The sequence below is a fragment of the Drosophila tropicalis genome, unplaced genomic scaffold, assembly GCF_018151085.1.
Source record: "Drosophila tropicalis isolate 14030-0801.00 unplaced genomic scaffold, ASM1815108v1 contig_573, whole genome shotgun sequence".
In the NCBI taxonomy this organism is placed as follows: domain Eukaryota; kingdom Metazoa; phylum Arthropoda; class Insecta; order Diptera; family Drosophilidae; genus Drosophila; species Drosophila tropicalis.
The window spans coordinates 2,569,182-2,592,213 of record NW_027173049.1 but is presented as its reverse complement, the minus strand read 5'-3'; the positions used below and the strand labels follow the sequence as shown (position 1 = coordinate 2,592,213).

Here is a 23,032-nt window from a genome sequence, read left to right as displayed (position 1 = left end):
TACACGGTGGCCGAGCATTTCGCTTGATATATATTTTTTTTGGTTTACATAGTAGGTTGAATATGTTGGATACTGGTGAAGTGTTGAAGCAGCTCACCAGGAGAGTATGGTGAGGGCGCCACGTAAAAGTTCGGGTATATCCCAGCCATTGCGACGCAGAATTCGCAGAGGTCGGACCATGTCGCGCTTGACCTAACGTTGACAGGGGTCAGAAATGACGAAATGAGAGATTAAAGTGTTGGACTTTGAGGGGATATTGATAAAATGCAGCTTACCATGTTGGCCCGAAGACGCTCTTGGAATTCTGGCGATGTAAGAGTATTGGCCAAGAGGGCAAAGTTGGACTTTTCGGATCTGGCCAGAGACAAGTAGTCATGAACCTTCTGCTTGGGCATGGCAAGCAGTATGTCCGACATGAAACTGTGTCCCCTCACCGCCCTGCAATCGCAATCACTGTCCACCTTGGGCACGGGCAAAACAATGCAGGCAATTATGTCGACAATATTCTCCAGGTCCGAAGTGTCCACACCGTCATCCTTCAGCTCCTGCAACAGCGATCTGTAGGCCGCACTCTCCTGCAATATCTGGGCCACTTCGTGGAATCGCGTTGTATTATAATAGCTCATGGCCCGACGGAATTTCGAATCGCACTCGTAGTGTGTTTGGATGATGGTAACCAAGGTAGCCCTATCGATGGTTGCTCGAAGATTTTGGAAATCTTCACATAAATCCTTACCGCCACCCTTTCCCGGGTCTGCAGTGGTAGTACCTGGCTTGCAAGTAGTAGTCGTAGATGGTGGATTACAAGTGGTCGTCGGCGCTTTTTCATTCCGTTGGTCCGCCCAAGCCTGCTGGCATAGCACCAACATGCCCAGTGCCAGGCAGCACTGGAATAGCAATCCCCTCAATTGGAACATTCTAAATATCGTTTTCGTTCGAATGTCTTCCCCAACTGACGACTCGCCACCCGCTTTTATACCTTAACTAAGTGTTGGCCCATCCAATTACATGGTTTCCCTTTTTAGCCACTTGGCTTATCAATAACCAATTAGTGTAAGTCACTGCGCCGACTAGTTTTGCTCGCCGTTGTGCACTTGTCTCGTTACAAGTTTGCTCTTATCAGAAGATGTGGCAAATGTTCCAAATCCGTTACCCATCGATGCCGCATGCCCAGCATGGTGCACCAAGCCAATCCACGCACAAGCTAGCCATTAAAATTGGGTTTAAAGCGTTTTTCCTTTAATTACATTAATTGCACGCACATGCCCAAAAACCAAGTTCACTGCAAGAAGCGCCCTCACCTTAGGCAAGAGATATCCCTGTGTAATGATGATTCATGTGATTAATTTCCCTCAGTGTATTCTTATTATTAATAATCTTCCTTTGTGCAGATAATTCGTAAGACTTTCGCTTCGTTAATTGGCAATTATCTATTGAGGGTCGTTTGGTGGGTTGCCAAGCCATACAAACACTTGCATACCCCGCCCACTGGCAACCCCTGCTTCAGTCCTTCGACAACAGCTTAAAGCCGCTTTGAGTATGCCCTCATTAAAACCTAAAAGGCAAATGAGTGAAGGGGGAAGTTGAGGCGGCTTACACATGTTCGCACATACGATTAATGGATAGAAATGCAAGAGTGGGTGTAAGTGTGGATGTGTTCCCCTGTGGGTGCGTGTGTGAGTAGGTGGAGATGGCTGGATGATTTACTTGGAAGGGGGGTCTATGATTGCATAATTGTAGTAGGCAGACTGGCTGGCTGGCTGCCAGGCAGGCAGGCAGGCAGGAACCAAGTCGGAACTATTGTAAAACAAGATGATCTATGTATGGGCAACATTTGGTCACAAAATTCACAAATCTCGTGCACTCGAGAGACGACAGCTCAAGTGTTCAGCACGGCATGGACAAGGAGGGAGAGTGGTAAGTGCAAGAGGCATGCTCACTTGTCGAGGAAGGACCGAAAGTGATTCATGGACATACTACAGAACAACATATATTTGACGTTTAAAACGCAAAGGGAAGTTCAAGCTTTAACATTTGCCATGGCGATTGTGAGCAGGAAAAAGGACAGGATTCTTATTTGAAATAGGTATTCCTAATGGAAACTATTGTTTGCTATTACATATTGGAGCGCCTAGAACGATTTCGTACCTATGAATTATTCAATAAACGAGAACTAAATAACTGTGATTTAGGGTCCTTGTTATAAAGTGTTTCCCTATGCATGTATTTTTCGCATAGTTCAATGAATTCAATGTACGTTTTTTTGAATTTTATCATATATGGTATTCAATCAACGAAAAAAAAAATCCTTTTGTAATAATAATAATCATACGCACTGTTGCACGGCATTTACAAGCATTTATCTAGAAATTTGTATGAGTTTTCTCTTTTATTGTTGGCTATTTCATTTTTTCTTTTTGTTTTTTCTTCATTTGACAATAGACTGGGCATATTGTAACAAATATTTGCCAACCAATGTAGCGGAAATAGTTTCCCGCCCCCTCGCCGCACCCTGCCAACATTGGGAAAAAGATAAAACAACAAAACAACAAAAAACGAAAGAGCCGTCATAACTTTTGCCGTGTCGAAATTCGTATGCTCTGGCATGACTTTTCACATCTAAATATGTCAAAGTATAAAACGTTAATAAAATAAATCAAATTTCTGCCTAATTTGTCTTTCAAAACTTAAGCTCTTAGGCTGTTCCCAATACACACAAAGTATGCAGTCATGCCGATCAAGAATATATATGCTTTTCATGGTCGGAGATATTTTCTCCTAAGCGTTGCACACTCCTGACTAAAATGAATCTACCTCCTTTGAAAGGGTATAAAAAAGAGCATCGACTGGTAACACAAAACGGTTAGAGAAATAAATGTATTGAGAAATCCATTTGAGCTATTTTGTTGTTCAATTTATTTGTATAGAATTAAAAAGTTCCCATACCAACGACTCAATTCGATTTCCAATACAAATGAAGCACATAAAAACTCTTCCATGCTGGGAGATAGAAAACTTTTCCTTTTCCGTTCCTCTCCATGCCAGTCCTTTCTGTTCGTTTTATTTTTTATTTTTGCCGAAAAGGTTAAGTTGAACAGTTTAAAAAGCGCCTCACAAAACTTCTTCAACTCACCAAGGTTAAGTGCACAGCATAGAGAAACTTTCAATGGCCAAAACCGGCCACTTATCACCCACATACGTATGTACGTACGTGATCCCCATCCCGATAGCAGTTCTTGTTGTTCGATACTGATACTGACGAATCTAGGACTTCAAACGTAAGTTGTCAGGTCATTAGCATCATCATAAACATCTCTATCTAATCGTAAGGTCTGCTTAACTTTGTGCTCCTGTTTTAAGTGCGAGATGTCCCATTGAAGCCCTTGCCTACTTTTAGGCTTAAATTTGAAATTCAAATTTACGGTTTCAACTAATTGTCTGCCCGCCCCAGCTCCTGTGTCACTTCATCGCTCTCCCAGAGCGAGCATTTGCCATTTATATTCTATATCGCAATAAATTTTCATTGAATTAGTTTTGGCTGCTAATAAAATGTCATTGCCAAAGTAAACCACAGACAATGGAGTTACTCTTCCCATGTGTGTAAATTGCATTATTTCTTTTTCCTACGCTCTGGTTTGTCAGCTATTTCTGATTTTGCGTTTGAAGCACAAATCTCTACACACATACACAGGAGCGGAACTATTTTACTTAATAAACAAAAAGAATCGCCTGTCTCAAAGCTTTCGATGACAAACTCAAACGCAACTATAACCAAAGGTGGTAACTTCAGATGTACCGGAGTCTGTATGCCCTTAAGAGTTGAGCCAAATAAGTTTAAATCTATTTGAGAGAATTTGTGTGTCGTTAGTGGGTTTACTCTTCACTCTGAAATATAGGTTGAAGTTTACATTCAAAATTTTTGCTTTAATGATGTAAGCTGAGTTTGTGTTGGTCCAGACGAACGGACAGGCTGGTATGATTATATGGCTGGCGATATTGGTTTGTTATAGACAAAATTATATGAAAGGAACCTTTATATACGGTCCGAGATACTTTTTTTTTATCCGCTTCATTAAAGTCCGGTCCTGAAGCAAACATATACAAATATACATATTTGTACTGTATGTATGTGTGTATGTATGTTTGCCACAAAACATGTTTGCTGCTTCACATACTTACATACGTACATAGAGCCATTTTCATTTCCCTAGATAATTTACTCAATTAGAGTAGAAACTTGAAGGCTTTGTGGCATTTACGAAAATCGCTTTATTATTGCACTTACTTAAGTAAGGGGGAGGGGATGCTGGATCGCATTGGGTTGGGATGGAACGTTTTGGGGTGAAAGCAAATTTAGCCAGCTGATAAAAACTGACAAGACATAGCCATGTTAGTAGCAAATAAAAACCAAAAAAGGATGGTTAAAGTAACTCCGATAAACAGGCTTAATTAGCGACGAAGCTGAAAGTCAACAGACTGGCAACTACTGAAACTACCGACTACCAACTGGCGCTGGGACGCATTAAGCCCAAATCCAAACATACATAAACACACACCCACACACACACACTTGGCCATAGAAACAAACACAAATAAAGTTAATGCCACTAGCAAACCGAATAGATATACATATATGGCTCTATATGTATGTATATAGTCATAAGGCACAGTAGTCTCTGTCATATGTACGATTTTTGCTATGAATAGATAGATGGATTGATTCACATTTCAGTTCTGAAACATACATATTTGCTAAAACTTGGAAATTAATTTAGCTGAAAACTTTGTGCCGTATTACAAAATACATATTCTATTCTTAGTAATTGTTCTTTTTTCCCAATGTGTCACTGTGCCCGTGCATACGTGTGAATTAGTGTGTATGTGTGTCTCTGGGTCTACATCTGTGTGTGTGTGGTGGGGAGAAGAGACATGTTTCCTTGGGGGTTTCGTTAGTTGGCAGCCGGCATCATTGAGTTGCCTGCTTAATTATGTGCAAGCAACAATGATATTTATATTATATTATCAGCCAGTCAATGTCAAACGTCAGCACTCGAAACCAAATGCCCTCACCATCCCCCTGCCGTGCCCATACAGACCATAACCAACAATTCCCATTAAATCCCAAGACAAAGAAGGCCTGTCCAAGGTAAGGAACCAAAGTAAGCTGCCCGTTGTGAAAACGGCAAGAGGAATGGGAGGTCACCGGCTGGAGATGGAGACCTTAATAGCTTTGCATGTTCTGGCACTTTCAATTGCCCCCCGCACCCATGAACACACACGTACACACAGACACAGGCAAAATACAGCCTGATAGGAGGGACATGGCCATAACCCAAAGTATTTATGCACACACAGCCATTGGCCTCATACTGGTGACTTGACTTTTTCGCATTGGGTGGCATTCGTTTAGGCCCAATAAGAGGTTCAGGTACCTACCAAATAAATGCAGATTCATGGCTGCGTAGTCAGCAGACAAATGATGCAGGCGAAAAATAAAATCAGTGGACCTTAAATTTTTGCTGAGATGCCTGTTCGAAAATTGCCTTAAGCTTCAGCATGAAAATGACCGAGTGAATTTTCCATGGCCATGACCCCAGAAAGTTTTTCTTCGTGAAAAAGCAAATTTTAATTACAATCTAGACACACACACACACACACACGCACACAGAAGAAGAACCTGTTGCAGACACAAATTGTTTAGTTGTTGAAACTTGAAGGACACTCTGGACGAATGGCAATGGTTCGGAAAAATGCATCCTTTGTTCGTGTCCATTGTGTTCCTGCGGGGGCATCGATGCTCTCGCAAACAATTAAAAAAGCGGCAAATGGCACAGTTAAAGCACTGACAGCAACAAATCCTAAAATAAAAGGTGACAATGCTCCACGCACAAAGCAACGAGTCGTCATCCCCATCACCCACACCAAACCCAGCACCAAGACCAACCACATCAACAACAATGGCCCAACAAGCACCACACAAACAACATAAGCAAAAATGGCGCTCACTCATGGCATTCGCATTTCTCAACTTTTATGACAGGTTGTGTGAGTAGGTGTGCCAGTACCTAGAAACACGTGTGTTCATAATATAAGCGGTGAGAGCCCCTTTAGATTGATCAAATTTGACCATGGCAAATTCTATATACTCTTTTCTAGTTCAAAATGCAACCAAAGAATATGTCGAACCACCGAATCTCTTGTATTTTTAATGATTTCAAACAAGCACAAGTTAGTTAAATTAACTGGTAGTCTATCACACTAAATATATAGAACTGAAATCCAGCTGAATCAGCTAAGGATAATCATAAAATGCTAAGGATAATCATAAAATCATAATAGAATACATAAGAAATCCTTTTTACAGATAAATATTGGAACTTGGAAAGGCTTTGCGACAATTTGTTGCATATTTGTTAATGCCCCATCAATTGGAATATACTGTATAGTGTATGTATAGCATACACGAATAAGAAAAATCGCACAAAACAACGTGGAAGAGTCACTCGGTCTAGACAAATTGTGTCCTTATGCCTGCCAGCCGCACACTTTCGATGGAGCGAGCTTATGTAGGTTCATTTGTGTTAGGTTCGGGTTCAGCTGGCATGAGGTTTGTCGTTTTAATGGTTGCCATATTTGCTCAGCTTCCATTTCCATTTCACTTACGTACATATGGGTCGGTATGTATGTAGATACCAGACCCCATCTTGGCAAATTGGCAACGTGAGTAGGCAAACCCGCAACGCATCAGAATCTAGGGTGATGAAGTAATTTGCAGAATTATGATAAATTGAGTATCTCTAGACGTGGATGGATAATAACGACCAACATCCCCTCGACTCATTAGAAATATGTATATACATACATATGTAACATTTGCAGTATGAAATCATTCACTTGGTTCGCCATTTGTTAATTCAAACGAATGGCAATCCTTTCGAATTCAAATGCAATTTATTTATAGCCTTGGTAATTGTTTAGAAATTGCCAATTTGTGTGGCACTTTTCAAATGAAATTCAGATGCACATTGTTTTGCAATAAATAACCTTGAGTGAAAAAACCTAGGAAGCTGCTCGTCCTGCTCTCTAGAGTTGCCATCGAACCCAAGTTCGATATTCTTTGCTCAGGGTTGAGACATTGCTCAATTAAAATAACGTTAAATTCCATTTGGATTGCAAGTCTTCGTTCATTTTTCTTCATCTCCCACTCTTTCTCTCTTTATTCGCTCATCCGTATAGAACCCCTACCAGTTGACTGATCATCTGGGTATATTGAATTAGCCAAAGTGTTTACAGTATATATAGATTTATAATAAAATATAAGTCCAATATCAACTATTACTTGTTATAAGTTGCTTCGGGGACTTAATTTTCTTAAAATTCCCAAATTCACGGAAAAAGTTTTAATATGTATATTTATGTTTTCATACTTAAAGATGACTATGATATGCAGATTAAGGATTTTACTTTTAAGAAATATATTCATGAATCAAAAATCACGTTACTTTAAGTGAACTGAGTTCGAGAATAAAACTGCTTGTTACAGTTATGGTCTAAAATGCTGTACAATAGTATTTCAAATCAATACAGTAGTAGTTACTTAAAAAAAAAGAACTTATAGCAGAATACTTCATAGATCTCCTTGCCCTAAGGCATCCCTTTTGTGTTTACTAGTCAATTTACGAATAAGTTAAGCCTCCTTTGGTTTGATATACCTAGTCGGTGGCTCAATGGACGAGTTCAAACCCCGACATAGGTGGAGTTTCCCCCCGATGAAGCAATACTGAAAGGTAGTTCCGTCGGGGATAATGGAAACGATTGTGGATAACGAATAATTTTTTGCTTTGGTTTGATAACATTCAATCGAAATATTTTACCTTTTCTACTGGTAATGGGTATTCCAGTGGTCGTTCCTATCTTACAATGGCTCTCAGTGGCTCATGCAGTTGACACTTCTTTCCGTGCAGACACAGACAGCCACAGCAGCTGTCTATGCATGTGGGATTTGAGCTTGAGACTTGAGTCGCTGGGACTCGGCTTGCCCGCAGCATCTCCTTCAACTTCTTGAGCATCTGCCACCCGTTTGCAGATGCCTGACCCCCTCGGAGTCAGTTGTGGTCCTTTCCATGTCGTTGCATTGCTTTCAGCATCGTCGTCTGCTCTGCCACTTACATTGCTTCGCTTTGCACTGCTTTACTTTGCTTTACTTTACTTTCCTTTGGCATTTAAGTTATTTCTTTTTTTCAGCAAAAGCAAAGCAATTCTCCTTTCTTGTCTGTTGTTTTTCCTCTTGGCCTTAAATGGCGTCTGTAGATTTATTCAATTGCCAAAATGTCAATTTAAATGTATTTGCATTGAATTTATTTTCAAAATATTATGGTAACTGCACCTGTCACACTTTTCTCTCAGTTGTAAGGCTATTTTAGAGTCCTAGATGCACAGATCGAGTGAGTTTCCAAAGACTTTTTACTTTAATTGTAAAAGGAACAGCAGATTACCTTAGTTCCATTGGTATTCGAAATTTGAATTTGAAGATCCTTTTAAGAAATTAAGAATAAGTAAGAGAAAAAATTAAATAGAAACGAAGCCTTTGATTAATATGCGAAAATGACAAATATATAGACACATCGAACTTCGAAGGGCGATATTATGATTCGAGGCGTACTCGTTATGAACACGGCTGCAGATTATGTCAGTTTAATAAAGTTTTGAATGCTTTGATACTCTCCAGTATACAATTCTTTAAAGCAGTTTGTAAACTAACTATCGAATCTCAAATCATTATCTTATACCAACTTAATGCAAATCATAAAGGAATATCTTCATTCGAGAGGCGACAGAAATCCAACATGCTGCAAATGTTTCACTCATTACTCTTGGCTGATAACTTACACCATTACATGAATTCAATTCAATTCATTCAATTTTCAGTCTTTCGGCCATAAATGGGATTAAGTTAGGGAAACAACGCATACATGAAACTCTTTAAATTTTCAACTGTGTGCTCGTGGGTGGGATTGTTTTGACAAGTGTACCTACAATCCAGGAGTAAAATGTTATATGGTGATTTGCATTTAGGAGTTATGTTTATTTGCTCGCACTCTACGTGCAGATGGAGTAAGTACATATTAGTAAGTAGTTAGGACCGGTCCGAGCCAAAACTGTAATAATGCCGCATAGTTGACAACGCCCACAATGAACGAAGGAACGTCGTACCACTCACCCACCCATCCATCCTTTCATATATCCATACGGTAGGTCCACGTCCTCTCAACGCTGTGATGGTGGAAGCGAGGAGGTAGGGATGCGAGCAGTTGGTGGAGACGCCATAAAGTATGCATCAGAAGCGAGAATATACGCTGAACTGCAGCCCATAACCGAAACGCTTGTTAAATATTCAAAATCATTTGCATGACCAACTTGCCAGGAGGTCATGATGGGTGGTCGAATGGGTAGGGGAACAGGGCTTGGGTAGGAAGTGTTCAACACAAACACCTCTCACCCAGCTATTTGTTCGTTTGCATACTTGATTTTCATGTGTGTGTATTTGTGTGCAATTTATGTGGCATAGAGAACAGAACTTTAGTTGATTTGACATGCAGAGGCTCGTAAATATGCCAAAACGGACATGTAATACGATTTATATGCATAGGTCCATATAAAAATATTGTTGTATGTATTTAGCTACTAACAGGCTTTAACTTCCAATCATCAACAATTGACGCTTAACAAAATGCACGAAGAATGTACTTCAGCTTTGACTGGCTTTTAGCCGATTTAATCGGATCAATAAAAATTGTTTTGTGTTTTATAAATAAATCGCTCAAATTCATTTCACACTGCATGACAATATCTTACAGAGTACAACAAAAAAACCCGTGGGAAGCGGCTATAAAGTTAAAATACATTTTACCAAATACAATTGTTCACTTTAGAATCTTATAATTTCGAGATTTAAATAGTTTCCGGTATTTATATAGGGTTAGTCAGCTGACTTTCACTATTGTCTTTATAAAATTAAGCTGAAATTACAAACTGCAATAGATCCTGATGGAACCGATTGTCTTGTATCATTCCTTCCATTATAAGCAGAGCGAAATTAAGCAAAGTTTGCAAAGGACCTTTAAAACAGAACAAATATTCACTATAAGCCGGTCTATGTACATATGCACTTATGACTAGCAAGGAAATTGACATGCTTTCTTTGGGGCAACATTTGACCATCATGAATGACTACTTTATGTACACTTGAATTTCGTCTTTTTAGAAAAAGACTAAATTCAAGTGTACATAAAGTAGTCACGGGCCCCTAGACAAGGCTAGAAAAGGAGCTGAACATGCGTGTGTGAGCATCACTTCCGGTTGAATAGACAAACACATAGACAAACGAGTGGCCCAAGAAGCGATGAGAGAGAAAGAGAGAGAGAGAGCGAATCGGAGAGTCAACTCATTTACCATTTACCATCTTCGCCTCCTGATCCTAATGGTAAATCAATGAGCTGACGCCGCGTCCAACAGGCAGTTAGGGAGTACGACCCAGTTGGTCCACGGCCATCGACAGGCTAAAGCTCCATCTCCAGATGACTGCAAATGTGTTGATGACACTTGAATGAGTTTTCGGTTCGCTTTCAACGCTTAACGCTAAATTGCGCATATTATTTATATATAAGGAATCAACTGACCATAAGTTATGTATATATAGTATATTATACTAATCGCTAAAGTTGCCGCAAACAAAAAGAAAGACCTTGCCAAAGTGACTTTCAGTTTAAGATTGGAGCCACCTCACTTCCCGTCGCTTTCTCTTTCTGTCTCCCCTGCCACCGATGTTAAGAATCATGTCACGAAACTCAATCTTAATGCACAAGCACTAGAGGTGTTGTACATGAAATTCCTCCGACTTTTCCCATAGTACATAGTGCTACTTACATATATACATATGTATGTTTGTATGTGTTTTGTACGTAATGTAACCCTTGGCTTTGTTAGGAGAGAGCATTAAATTCCAATTACACGTTAAGTTGCTGCGTTAATGGCCAAGTTAATGGTGAGTTCTTGCAAGCAAATGACACAGCCAACTTACTTACTTATACTTCAACAACTATGTATTCAATTTTGTATATATTTATATGTATGTATATATATATATCTAATTTTTGTATATTTTATATCAAAATGTGTTCTTTGTACATGAATTGCAGTGTGTTGTTATGGGTGTGTGTGTGTGTATATGTGTGGTATGTATTGTGAGTTGTGGGTATTCTCCCTGTTGTGTAAGTGTTTGTGGTTTGTGGGTTAATCTAATGTTTTCGCTGGGCTGGCGTTTCAACTCGGGTTGGGGGTTGCTTTAATGTCCAAAATGAGCTTACAGCGAAGCACATTAACAATTAGAATCATAATAATATGCATTGAGGCGATTGCTGATTGAAACCTAAGATCTAGAAATTAAAATCTATGAGCCGCTTTGAGTTGCCTTGTCTATAAAGTTAGCAACAGCTCGTTTATGGCCTAATCAATATTTCCCATATTTTGTTGTTATTGACGCTTGTATCCAAGTTTGTTTTTTTTTTAAATGTATTGGGAGTTTTTTGGTTCTTTCTTCACCGCTTAAGCTGTGCCAAATGATCGGATTTTATCGTATTCGAACTAATAGTTAGTCTGCTTTGTTAACATCACAATGGTTCCTCTGTGTATCAGTTGAATGCTTCAATAGCAACAATATCGTGGTCTCTCCACCTCTCCCAGGGCGATATGTTCAATGCTCCAAGGCGGCGTCTCCAGACGACCCACACCATTCGTTTTCACGTCCTCGCCATCGTCGACGGCTAAGCCAATATCGACGTAAGGCAAGCGAAAAGCCGGATGTTCCGGGCTGCGAGCCAAGGCGGCCACAGAGTGACTAAAGGCAGTGTTGGTATTGGTGTAGGCCAATGAATCGCATGACTCAAATGAGCGTAATGAACGACTCTTGCCTTCGTCGGCCAGGCGCACCAGTCCCAGAGCTGTGCTTAAAAATACTTGTTCTAGACCCTGCTCAGTCTCCGATGACGTCTCAAAGTAGGTAGCCCCAATGGAGGTGGCAAACAGGTAAGCCTCATCTCGGGAAACAGCTCGCTGGGCCTGCATATCCATTTTATTGCCTACCAGAGTCAATATCATCGGATCCTGAACATTGCGATGTAGCTCCTGTATCCATGACTTGATTTCCGTGAAGGTTTTATACTGCGTTAGATCAAAGACCAAAATGGCTGCATTCGCATTCCGATAATACATGGGAGCAACGGCTCGGAAACGCTCTTGGCCTGCCGTATCCCAGATCTGCAAAGAAATAATCCCACATACAGATATATAGCAAAACTTTAATTGAGTCATTCTACATTTATTCTGCAATTTCTTTTTCCCACAATAATAACAATCATATTGTTTGTGCTACGCTCTCTATCTTTCTTTTTATCGCTCCACCATTGAAATCTTCATAAAAAATTTGGGGCAACGACATGTTGATGGGCCAATCTAAATTGAAGAACAAAACCACAGAAAACACACAAAGCGAAAAGAGAAAGCACAAAGGAGAGAGTGGCGAATAAGTGACCTCAGAGAGAGAAAAAAAAATCGACCAAAAACACTACAAAAACGCAATAACCGTGGGTGGAGCTTGGTGAATCTATGGATGTACATATGTATGTACATATTTTTCTGATATTTCAAAAATCTATCCTATCGTTTTTGTACTGATAGTTTACAGGACCTGTGACTAAATCCGTGTTTTCGATAGTTCGTATTGAACAGCAACAGATAATAAAATACAAATTAATATTGAATGATAGAAAATTTTAACAGTTTTTGTTTACAAAACAATCCGATTTGTTTAATGATAATCCCAGATTTCATGTACATACATATGTATGTATGTATATGTGTTTTAAGGGCATATAAAAGTTCGAAGATAACCCTTATTTTTCAAACTTATTGCTTGTTGCCATTGTTATATCACACGGAGGGAGGGTTCGTGGGGCATAAGCTGCATATAGTCGAACATAAAAACAAAATCACCCAAGAGAAAATATGCGCGAAAAAAGGGGTGGCAACCCTACAGCATAAATGGCGGGGGAGGATGAGCAACTGGCGTGCGCGCTTAGCTTATCAATAAACTATAAAAATAAAGCAGAATAAAAGGGAAACCTAAAAAAAACAACAGCAGCAGCACTAGCAGCTAAGGAAAATAAACACAAAGTGCAGTGGACGTAGAAATTGCGAAATAAAAAACTAAATAAAATGTCCAAAGCAATGTGAGGACCAAAACAAAAAAAGCACCAAAGCAGAGGCGTGCCCACAGTTGGTAGTATAAAACCCCAGATTAACTGTGCTCTGACCATTGAACCAAAATGGCAAATAGGATTATGGTAGTGAGCAAGGGCAAATGTCTTTAGCTTTCATTTTTCTTTGCTTTTTTCATTGGTTTTTCATTTGTACGCACTTGTAATTTGATTTTAACCTGATCCAAAACGATGTTGCATGTGAAAAACGAAACGGCTATTGTCGGCACCTCGCTCTCATTTCGATGCAAAGAGTTCTTCATATATTTAATTACCAGACGCGTCTTGCCCACGCCTGTAAATAAAATAGAGAAACGGTTATACGGATTAATCTGAAATGCCAATTATTGAGAAAATTATGATTATAGGCGCATGGGCCAAACGACACGCAATTGATAAATATAATTTGAGTCGCACATAAGGTCGGTAAACACTTTTGTGATAAGGAAACAAATAACGTACATCTACAGCTCGCAATTTCTTTACTTTGCAAGTGAATTCCCCCCATTGGGACTTTTTATATCTTATTTAAAAATGTATATGTACATATGTATGTACATACATACATATGTACATACATACATTTGCATAAGTAAATCTATGAATCATCTTTAAAAAAAAAAAAAAAACAGATGGCATATAAAAATATGTACTCGGACTACGATTAAACAACATTTGTATTAAAAAGTAGTGAAATGCTACATTGTATGCAAAGACTTAATACTTGACAAAGTACCAGCCGACTTCTCACTGATTATATAAGTTGTGAAGTTAATATCCGACCTTGGATATATTAAACACTATTCATATGTAAATGCTTGTTATTATTTGCCTGCCGACTAAGTCTGGAAGTCATTTTGAAATCAAACAAAGGTGACTCGGTGTGCAAATGTGTGCCAGCTAAATAAAACACCGAATTCTCAGCGATGCAACGTAGAAAACAAAATTAATAAGTATGCCTTATTCCAAGGTAATGTAAAGCCGGCAACACAGTGCAACGCTGTTCATGGAATTTAGCCAACCAGATAGGGAAAATGAGGCTAAACCAACCAATTATTGATTGCTACATATGTATGTATGTATATCTTTTAAGCTGCTTGCCTTCCTATAGAAAGAGCATCTACTGCTGCTCCTCTTCCATCCACCCTCGACTGGCGGGTCTCAAGGCAGTGCTCTTATCGACTCACTGAATTTTCGGCCTCTTATCGGCACTGGACTTGTTAAAATGGACATGACAATTACTCAGAATCATTCAGTGTCGCTCAGGTCTCGTCTTATGAATGAAAATTAAAAGTCATTGGATTGTATTGTTCTTTTGGGATGGTCATATTTCCGGATTCTTCTTACCTCGCGATCCCAGTACCACAACTTTGCCCTCTATTCCGCGCATACTGGCTCCTCCGTAATCAATTTTATGACATTGCAGATATTTGTATTTGTAATTGTTGCCCTTTGCCTTTGCCTGATTTTGTCTTTGTTGTGACGGATTTTTTGCTTTATTTTATTGTCGATGATGCATTTTAATTGCAAACGCATCAAATTTAAGTTAGCTGCAATTGGATTTATCGCGCTTGTTAGTGTCTCGAATGCACATTAAATGCCTTTGTTGCGCAGTGTACGCGTCTATCTGTCGCACTGGGTAAGATAAAAATTATATTAAAATATTAAGCAATTATTTTGTTGTTGTTAATGTTGTTTTTATTGTGTATACAAAACAGCTGTTTCGTAAGTCTTGCCACATCCAATCGGTAAATAGCGTTGCCAGATTAACTGAACAAGCTGCAAGAGATGGACAGGAAAGCGGCAGTTTCAATTTCTGACGGTTCTATGAATATTTCCCAACGACAACACAATATTCAAGGGAACTTTGAAAGTAAATAAATAATTAAAAGCACCGTTAGCTGTGAAATATTGACAATTCTAAACCGCAAGAGAACGGCAAATTGACACACATGGAAAATATTTTCTATTTATCGAGGCGAAACACAGAAGTTTCCCGGTACTAGACGCTTATAAAAATTTGTTGGCCAATATAAATTTGTTCAAATTAATACAAACTTTGCCAAGCAACTTGATATCAAATATACCATAAACATTTCATAAAAAAAATGTTTGCCTGACTGCAGGACACCGGATTTTCGCAGAAAATAAATTGATAAAAAAGTACAATTTTACAAACCACATATTTCAGACACATCGTTTTTAAAGATTGTTAAACTTTAACCAAAGATATATCGGTCCTAGTGCACATCTCTAACTAAAACAATCGATAGTGCCACCGCCAAATTCTGGAATGCCAGTAAGGAAGAGCGAGAAAGACATAGAAGCCCAGGCAGATGTTCGTGCAACGCAGTCAATCCACATAAAATTAAGTCGGCTCGGTTTTTATAAATTAAACGATGAATTGTGGTATTAAAGTGTTTAAAAACATGCTCAAACTTTAAACGCAGCCTTTGGAATATTGTGCAATTGTGGAAAGTGCATATTACGGGCATCCATCTATATTAAGTGGTCAAAACAATTGCGCGCGTTTTCCGCTTGTTTCATACTATAGTGGAGGGTGAGACAAAGTTTTCCCACAACAAGAGTTGGTGGGGGTAAAAGTGCCACATATTTCCAAAAAGGTAAATGCTCTAGCTATGCACAAAGCCTGATCGATAGATAAGATAAATAAATTGATTTGACTGTCACCTAAGCCCCATTTAATTCGTTCCCATTTTCCCACGCCCGTCTGTTCCCTTTCCCCACATAATGCCGCGTGCTGCTTACCCAAAATTTCAATTTCTATTTTAAGGCGTGAAATGGCAGCCATTACCAACACGGCTAGGAATACAATTAATAATAGCTACGAATCCGAACCATCTACAGGAAGCGGGGTAAGATTATTTAGAAATTAAAAGAAAAAGAAAACATGTTTTAAACGAAAATCTTAATTAACAGTCTTCGCTCAGTGAGAACAATGAGGGCCATATATCTGACGATGAACATATGAGTTTACCATATCTAATGAAACCCAAATCCGTAAACATTGACGAAGACAAAGATAGGGTACCGGAACAACTTTCCGTTGCATCATTATCCAATAAACCAAGCAGTCAAGAGACATCTCAGTTCCTGGGCTTTGGAGACAGTCCCTATGGTCTGGTCAACAAAAGATTCTATGGGTCTCAATTGGCAAATTTGAAATTGCCAGAACCACAGCCGACGGATAAAGAGCTTCAGCAGCATCCCACTCACCCAGGCAGAAGTGTATTTCCCCGGTTTTATGATACTGTTGTAGAGGAGAATAGCTGTAATGCAGTGGATATGGCTGAGTCTATCAACGTTACATGCACCACAACCAGATTGACTGGCAGCCTTTCTTTTGATGGCAAAATTAAAAGCCTGACTGATGAGAATAAAGCCAACGCTAGCACCAGCACCTCCCGTCCACCTAATCCGCGGCTTTCCACTGTGTTGGAGACATCTTTTAATACCTCGCAGCAAAAATACAATAATGAACGGTCACCCGATCTTTTCGCTGCCAGTGATGATGATGATGATGATAATGATGAACAATACGATGGGGATAAGGGGCTCGGTTCAACTCTCGAAAATCTGCCCGAAGTTTTAGAGGAAAGTATTGTAGCTTGTCAACCTCGTTGCTCTCTTAATACTCTTACAGAGTCGAGTTTCGTGGACGAACATACTCTTGATACCTCGATTACCACACAATCGCTGAGTACTAGCAGTGATCCACGTTCGCATTTCCTTGAGAATTGTCGACGAGAAAGGGAACTCTATCGCCGAACACTACGATGCCTTCAAGGTGTACGTCCTCCACCATCAGTCACCACACCAGAGATGGATATCATTACCATGGTTGTTAATAAAAAAGCCCAAGTTCTAAACTTCTTGGCATCATATACCGCCACCGCATCGTCTCCACCGTCTATTGAGGATAGTGGAATAAGCATGACTCCATCTATATTTAAGCCGACTCATACTTTGGTAGATGCTCAACAAATGGGATGGAGAGAAGTTCTAGGAGTGCGACACCACGGATTAAGGTAAATATTTCCCCACGTCGTGCTTAATATTTATTAATAAATATTAAATTTAAATTTTTGCCTTATAATCCGTCAGTTATAACCTCAACAAGGCTGCCGAACAAAATGAATACCTCAGCATGTCAGTGGTGGATAGGTATGTTGGTATGGAGACAGCCACATCCTATGTACGTTCACCATCCAGTGCCAAAAAACGGAATATGCGCATGAAGTAAGTTAAATGAATTTATTAATCTTTCAGTCACGTTATTTTTTTTTTTTTTTGATTTTACAGAATGCTGACCCAATCGCCAGGTAATCGCCTAAGCCATTTGGCTAAGCGACGTGCCATATTTTCCTCAGCAAATTTGGCCACAAATTCCATGAAATTAACTAGCACCATTGGACCACAAATCTTACTAGATAAAAAGTCAGTTAATATTTTATTAAGCATAACCTTGTAATAGTTTATCAATATTGTTGTTTTTTTGTTGTCTCTAGGAAAGAAAGAAACAAACGAAAGGCCACTCCGAAAAGAAAAACTCCAGGAAGCAAAAAGAAAACCAGAAAAACGCCCTCCTCATCCGCCCGCAAGCGTCTTTATCGCAACGATCTCATTAAACCCGGACCATCGCGTGAATCTTCGAAGCGTGCTCTTTTTCAAAGCCCAGCCAAGACTCAGCAACAGTTGCTTATGCCCCCCAAGCCTCTGTTCAAACCGGAAATTGCCAATCGTGTCGAGAAATCAAAGCGTGCCCTTTTTTCGCCGGACCATCAGAGTGGAAGCCATCAGTTGGAAACGTTGCTTAAGCGTAAGCGTAATGCCTGCGATGAGGAAGACGCCAATGAATTGGCCAGTCAAAGTAGCAAGCTTTTTAGGGCCAGCAGCAATGGAGCAAGTGGACTAACACCGCGTGCTTTAAAAATAAAGAGCCAGAGTTTTTGTATTGGAGCAGGTACCTCCAAATCCGCAGCAGCCGCAGCAACAGGACAAATAAAAATTTCTCAGAAGTCAGTTTTGAATCCTGCATTGAGTAAATCTCGATATAGCGGAAGCAGCATAAATCTAGCATCCAGTTCTTCTTTAATCGGCTCTGGAACGCCGTTGCTACGGGCTCAGTCAGATTTGAGTGGAACAAGCAGCAACAGCATGACGGATAATCAGCGCAAGGTTAATACAAATATTAATACAAGAAGGAATATTGGAAACTATTAATCACGTTCTATTGTTGCAGAAACTACTTTGGGCCGTTTCACTAGCATTACAGGAGAGAAAGATAACCGCTAAGCATGAGAGTTTCCGGCAACATGCGGCCGACTTAACACGTATCGTGAAGCGCATTTTCCAAGAATTCTATTTAGGACATTCGACCAGCAACAGTGAGACATTGTTGCGGTAAGTGAAAGCTGCTATTCTGCATATTTCAGTTTACATTTTCAATGTTTTTTCCTATTTCCAGACTGGCTAAAAAGTTTGCCTACAATGTGGTTGCTGGCAAACAGGCGGACGAGATTTATATCCATGCTCGTAATCAAGAGAGCGAGGCTAAACGCGCTTCAAACACACGCCTCTCTGGATACATCGGTCCCGAAGAGTATGCACAACGCAAATTGTTGATAACCTCGAACTCGGCCTCTTCCTCTCAGCAATCCCTACCACAACGTGGATCGATTCATAATCTGTTTGGCAGCGAAAATTCGATTGAATCTTTTGGTTTAAGCCAAATGAGTCAGACTAATATTTGCTCTGACACTCAGTCCAGTCTCATCGATCGCATCTCAGATGATTTATTTTCCAACAAGCCGCAACAGCACCAGCTGCCCATACAGGCCAATCCGTCCCTCCAAAACAGTTCATCTAAAAGCAATTTGAACGGTCTGGCTCTGAGGGAGAATGTGGATTGTGAGCAGCGAAGATCGGCTCAGAAAAACTTTACCGGCAAGGATCAACGGAATATAAGTCCTTACTATGGCGGGGGAGGAGGCGGAAGCAACAATGGATCCGCTCGCAAGTTCCCACCAGTGACTACTACAAGCAGCATAAATTCTGGAGTAAAGGCCAAGCGACAGATTTCCTTCGATAGCTAAAAGATATTTATTAAAAACAAACTCCACTTTAGTTTTCAGTTATTTTGGTTTATTCTTTTTCTTAATTATTCTTTGCTGATTGTTTCATAGCTTAATTTAATTTATAACAATTTTCAACTTCATACAACCCATATGAACGAGAGATTTGCACAAATGGATACACATCTATTTTTAAATTTTTTTTTTTAAGTGTATCGATATGTTAAAGACTTAAATAACACATTTTTTGCAATATTTACCCCATGAAATTCTAGATTATCCATTTAACTCAAATACAGTTTGTGCTTCAAAATTGCAATTTTTAACTAACCTAAAACCTAGAACAAAATCATAACTTTGAAATAATGTAAAATTTTCAAGTGAAAAATAGAATTATATAAATATACACAAAGTCTGAAAAAGAAATCGATTTTTTTGTCTGAAAACAAACACAGTGAACAAATAAAACTCGGAGTCCGCACGATGGAATTTATCGTCAGCTAGATCAGGATGAAAATTATTCTATATGATTTATTTAAAGGTCCAACCTACTTTCGTAAGTTAGCAATTTAATCCATACAACTTGGTGACGAAATGGAATTTTATGAAACTGTCATAAAGAAAAGCACTGATATAATTATTTTATATGTGAAGAGGATTACTCTTAAGACGACAATTAAGATATTGATGGGCAAAGAAATGTTGTTTGAGAAGCGTAAAAAGAATCGTTATCTTTTTTGAACAGAACTTTCATGTTTGTATATATGTGTGGGTATGTGTAATGTGATGTGAGTAGTAACCACTCCGCTCCATCAGTAGTAACCACTCCGATGAATATACCGCCGGACCAGGGCAAAGGATACGATGTGGAAAACAAGGGCAACAACCAATAGACTAAAGCAATCCAGCCAATAGGTATAATCGGCTGTCCGGTAGGATCCCTGTTCCAACACCTCTATTCCGCTCTTAATACAAGGGTGATCCTCGTTGACAGGACAATCTGTTGAAAAGAGGTTTAGTGAGTGCATAGCAAGAACCTTGGCCCTTCCTTTCTTACCTATGTTGTCAATGTCAATCCAAAATTTGTACATCAACGCTTCATTCGAATAGAAGAACAACGAGAAATACTTAAGTCCTGGCACTGAGTCCACATTCATGTAGGTTCCGCCAAATATCAAAAATATCAAATCGAATGGTGCCGCACATTCCGAGGCCATTTTATCAGTCTCGAAAAGGCTGGACAAAAACACACCATACCCAACAGCGGCCACGGCGGAAAGGCTCATCAGGAAACCCATGCTCATATAAAGTAGGAATCCGCGTGTGTAATAAATGGAAGCATATATGACCGAAAGGAAAACGTAGGCCTTGATAAACGCAATCGGCACAAAGGACAGCACCAGGGCCACATAGTACGCCGATAAGCTATAGGTTCCTTCGCCGACTTCTCGACGAATTATAGGCATGGCAGCGGGAAAGACATACGTCACGCCGTAACTGAAGGTGAAGATCATCTCGTTGCTGAGCATAAATATAGAACCACCCACGTCCTGAACAGTGCGCTGCGTGAGCCCCCCAATGCCCGAGTACATCAAAGAGAGCGTAACGGCGGTGATCTGTGATTACGAAACTATAATTAGGAATTGAGGCTGCCGAAAATGTTGGCCTACCATGAAGAACCCGAAAGCAATGAGTCCGTTCTTTATATTCCGCAGATCTTCAGTCATGAATCGTATGATTAAGAGATATACCTGATATATCCAACGTATCTTCTTGCTATGAATTTGGGATTTTAATCTGGGTGGTGATTGGGCTGATTTTGATACTTACAAGTTCTTCACATGTTTCAGATAGTCGCCACTATAATTTTTGGCGAGCAACCAACTGCCCCCATATAAGCCATCCGTTTCATGCTCGTACTTAGCTCTCAAAATGGATCCAGCATTTTTGGATCCTTGATTATCTGCCAGAGTCTTTAAATAGAAATCAGCTGGATTGCAATTCAAGGGTAACTCGTAGCCCAAACTAAAGCGAAAGAAACATATCCTCAATTCGTTTCGGAGTGTACACCCCGCGGCTTCTAACTCACTCACCCGGTAAAGAATTTGGCCACCTGTTCTGTGCGTCCCTGGTAGACAATGTGTCCGCCATCCATCAGAATGATATGCGTAAATAGCTCAAATATATCCGAAGTGGGCTGATGTATCGAGCAAATGGCAGCCTTCTTGTGGGTTCCATTTGGGCTATTGTTCAGGACACTTAAGGTGGGCATATCCCTCATCGATTGGAGCAGAAGACTCTCATGCGAGTCACTCACTATCTCCATCTGTATTGAGTTACTTCCCCCACTGCTCCCACCCTCTTCGCTTGGCGTCTCGAAGGAGTCCTCACCATAGACCTGGTTCAGCGAGTGCTTCGCTATGCGCCGCCTAGTGCACAAATGCCGCAAGGTCTTGATCACCGAATAAGCACTGAAGCTGTCCAATCCTGTGGTGGGTTCATCGCAGAATAGAAATATTGGATCTGTAATTAATTCCTCGGCCAGACTGAGGCGTTTGCGTTCGCCACCCGACAGTTGTTGAATTCGTGTATGAGCTGAATCTCGGAGACCAACGGCTAACAGAAGATCTGTGACCCGTTGGCGTTTCTCCGCCTTGGTGGTGCGGCGATGCATCTTGAAGTGCGACTACAATGGAAGGAAAGCCCTTTGGTTAAGCCGACGTATTGGATTCTGCCATTAAGACCTACCATGAAATACAAATGCTCGTAGGCCGTAAATGTTTTAACATTGATTTCGAATTGTGGCAAAAAGCTGGAGATGCGCGTCATTTGATTCCGTTCCATGGCTATACCATTTAAAACCACATCCCCGGTCAGGTTACCACGCAAACGTTGCGAAATTGCTGCCAACAGAGTCGTTTTGCCCGCACCAGAGCCCCCCAAAATAGCGATGAGGTCGCCTGTTTTCATGTGACCGCTGACTATGGATAGGTGGGAGAGAGGTGGAGACCACAATCAACCAACCAGTCGAACCAATTCCCATGCCGAAAATGGCTGGCTTCTTACCATCGTGCAGTATCCGCAACTCTCGTTTCTTTCGGCACTCATTCCAAAAGCTGTAGTTGCTTTGTTCCTGGGCCGGTACATAGTAGTTAAGCTGTTTCCATTCGAGGCACAAGGATGGCCCACCAGCCGGGGAGCTGGAGTCGTTCATTCAGATGGCAATTGGCAGACAGACAGATAGGCAGTTATGTGGACAAGGAGGTGATGTTGTACTCGGGTTCAATGCACTTGCACTTAAATTTTGGGATTCTTGTCTTTTTTAATTGCATTCAAGCGAGCATTCAACTAATCTGCTTATCGCTCGAGTTTCAACACGTTTTATCTTATCAATTAGTCGTCAGTGGACTGGGGATATTTGCATATCTCTATTAGCTCGCACACACACTCATGCTCACGGATTCATTCACAGATGAAGGCGGGAAGAAACCTTAAATCTGCCCAAATAGATTTATGTACGAGTGTACATAGACGCTTGCCGTACAACAGCGAAGACCGTTCGCCTCAAAGACTGAAAGCCAACTGGGCAACGACAATGACAGACACATGGTTTTCTACCCCCAA

The 23,032-nt window shown here is 40.2% G+C and overlaps 4 protein-coding genes across 6 annotated transcripts; 1 reads left to right on the top strand and 3 right to left on the bottom strand.

Moving 5' to 3' along the window:
* LOC137575278 (uncharacterized) lies at nt 1-958 on the bottom strand. Its single transcript, XM_068287750.1, has 2 exons — nt 276-958; nt 1-192 (listed from the first exon to the last, which is right to left on the bottom strand). Exons 1-2 carry the CDS (start codon nt 915-917, stop codon nt 94-96), a joined length of 741 nt encoding a protein of 246 aa, XP_068143851.1. The 5' UTR covers nt 918-958; the 3' UTR covers nt 1-93.
* A 10,147-nt stretch (nt 959-11,105) lies between these two features.
* On the bottom strand, nt 11,106-15,049 carry RabX1 (RAS oncogene family member RabX1). 2 transcript variants are annotated; one of them, XM_068287585.1, is made up of 3 exons: nt 14,661-15,047; nt 13,475-13,608; nt 11,106-12,315 (listed from the first exon to the last, which is right to left on the bottom strand). In XM_068287585.1, the coding sequence occupies exons 1-3, from the start codon at nt 14,701-14,703 to the stop codon at nt 11,704-11,706; spliced, it is 789 nt and encodes a 262-aa protein (XP_068143686.1). In that variant the 5' UTR covers nt 14,704-15,047; the 3' UTR covers nt 11,106-11,703. The 2 variants fall into 2 exon arrangements, with proteins under 2 accessions (XP_068143686.1, XP_068143687.1); XM_068287586.1 differs by lacking the exon at nt 13,475-13,608 and having other exon boundaries at nt 14,661-15,049.
* Nucleotides 15,050-15,631: 582 nt separating this feature from the next.
* On the top strand, nt 15,632-19,834 carry mi (minus). The gene is made up of 8 exons (XM_068287583.1): nt 15,632-15,937; nt 16,108-16,189; nt 16,254-17,362; nt 17,439-17,573; nt 17,637-17,771; nt 17,843-18,512; nt 18,577-18,737; nt 18,802-19,834. Exons 2-8 carry the CDS (start codon nt 16,115-16,117, stop codon nt 19,427-19,429), a joined length of 2,913 nt encoding a protein of 970 aa, XP_068143684.1. The 5' UTR covers nt 15,632-15,937; nt 16,108-16,114; the 3' UTR covers nt 19,430-19,834.
* Nucleotides 19,485-22,972, bottom strand: bw (brown). 2 transcript variants are annotated; one of them, XM_068287584.1, is made up of 7 exons: nt 22,475-22,972; nt 22,157-22,389; nt 21,502-22,094; nt 21,239-21,433; nt 21,079-21,184; nt 20,466-21,024; nt 19,485-20,408 (listed from the first exon to the last, which is right to left on the bottom strand). In XM_068287584.1, the coding sequence occupies exons 1-7, from the start codon at nt 22,620-22,622 to the stop codon at nt 20,221-20,223; spliced, it is 2,022 nt and encodes a 673-aa protein (XP_068143685.1). In that variant the 5' UTR covers nt 22,623-22,972; the 3' UTR covers nt 19,485-20,220. The 2 variants fall into 2 exon arrangements, 1 of the variants encoding a protein (XP_068143685.1); XR_011032123.1 differs by lacking the exons at nt 19,485-20,408; nt 20,466-21,024 and having other exon boundaries at nt 21,239-21,381.
* Between the last annotated feature and the right edge of the window lie 60 nt (nt 22,973-23,032).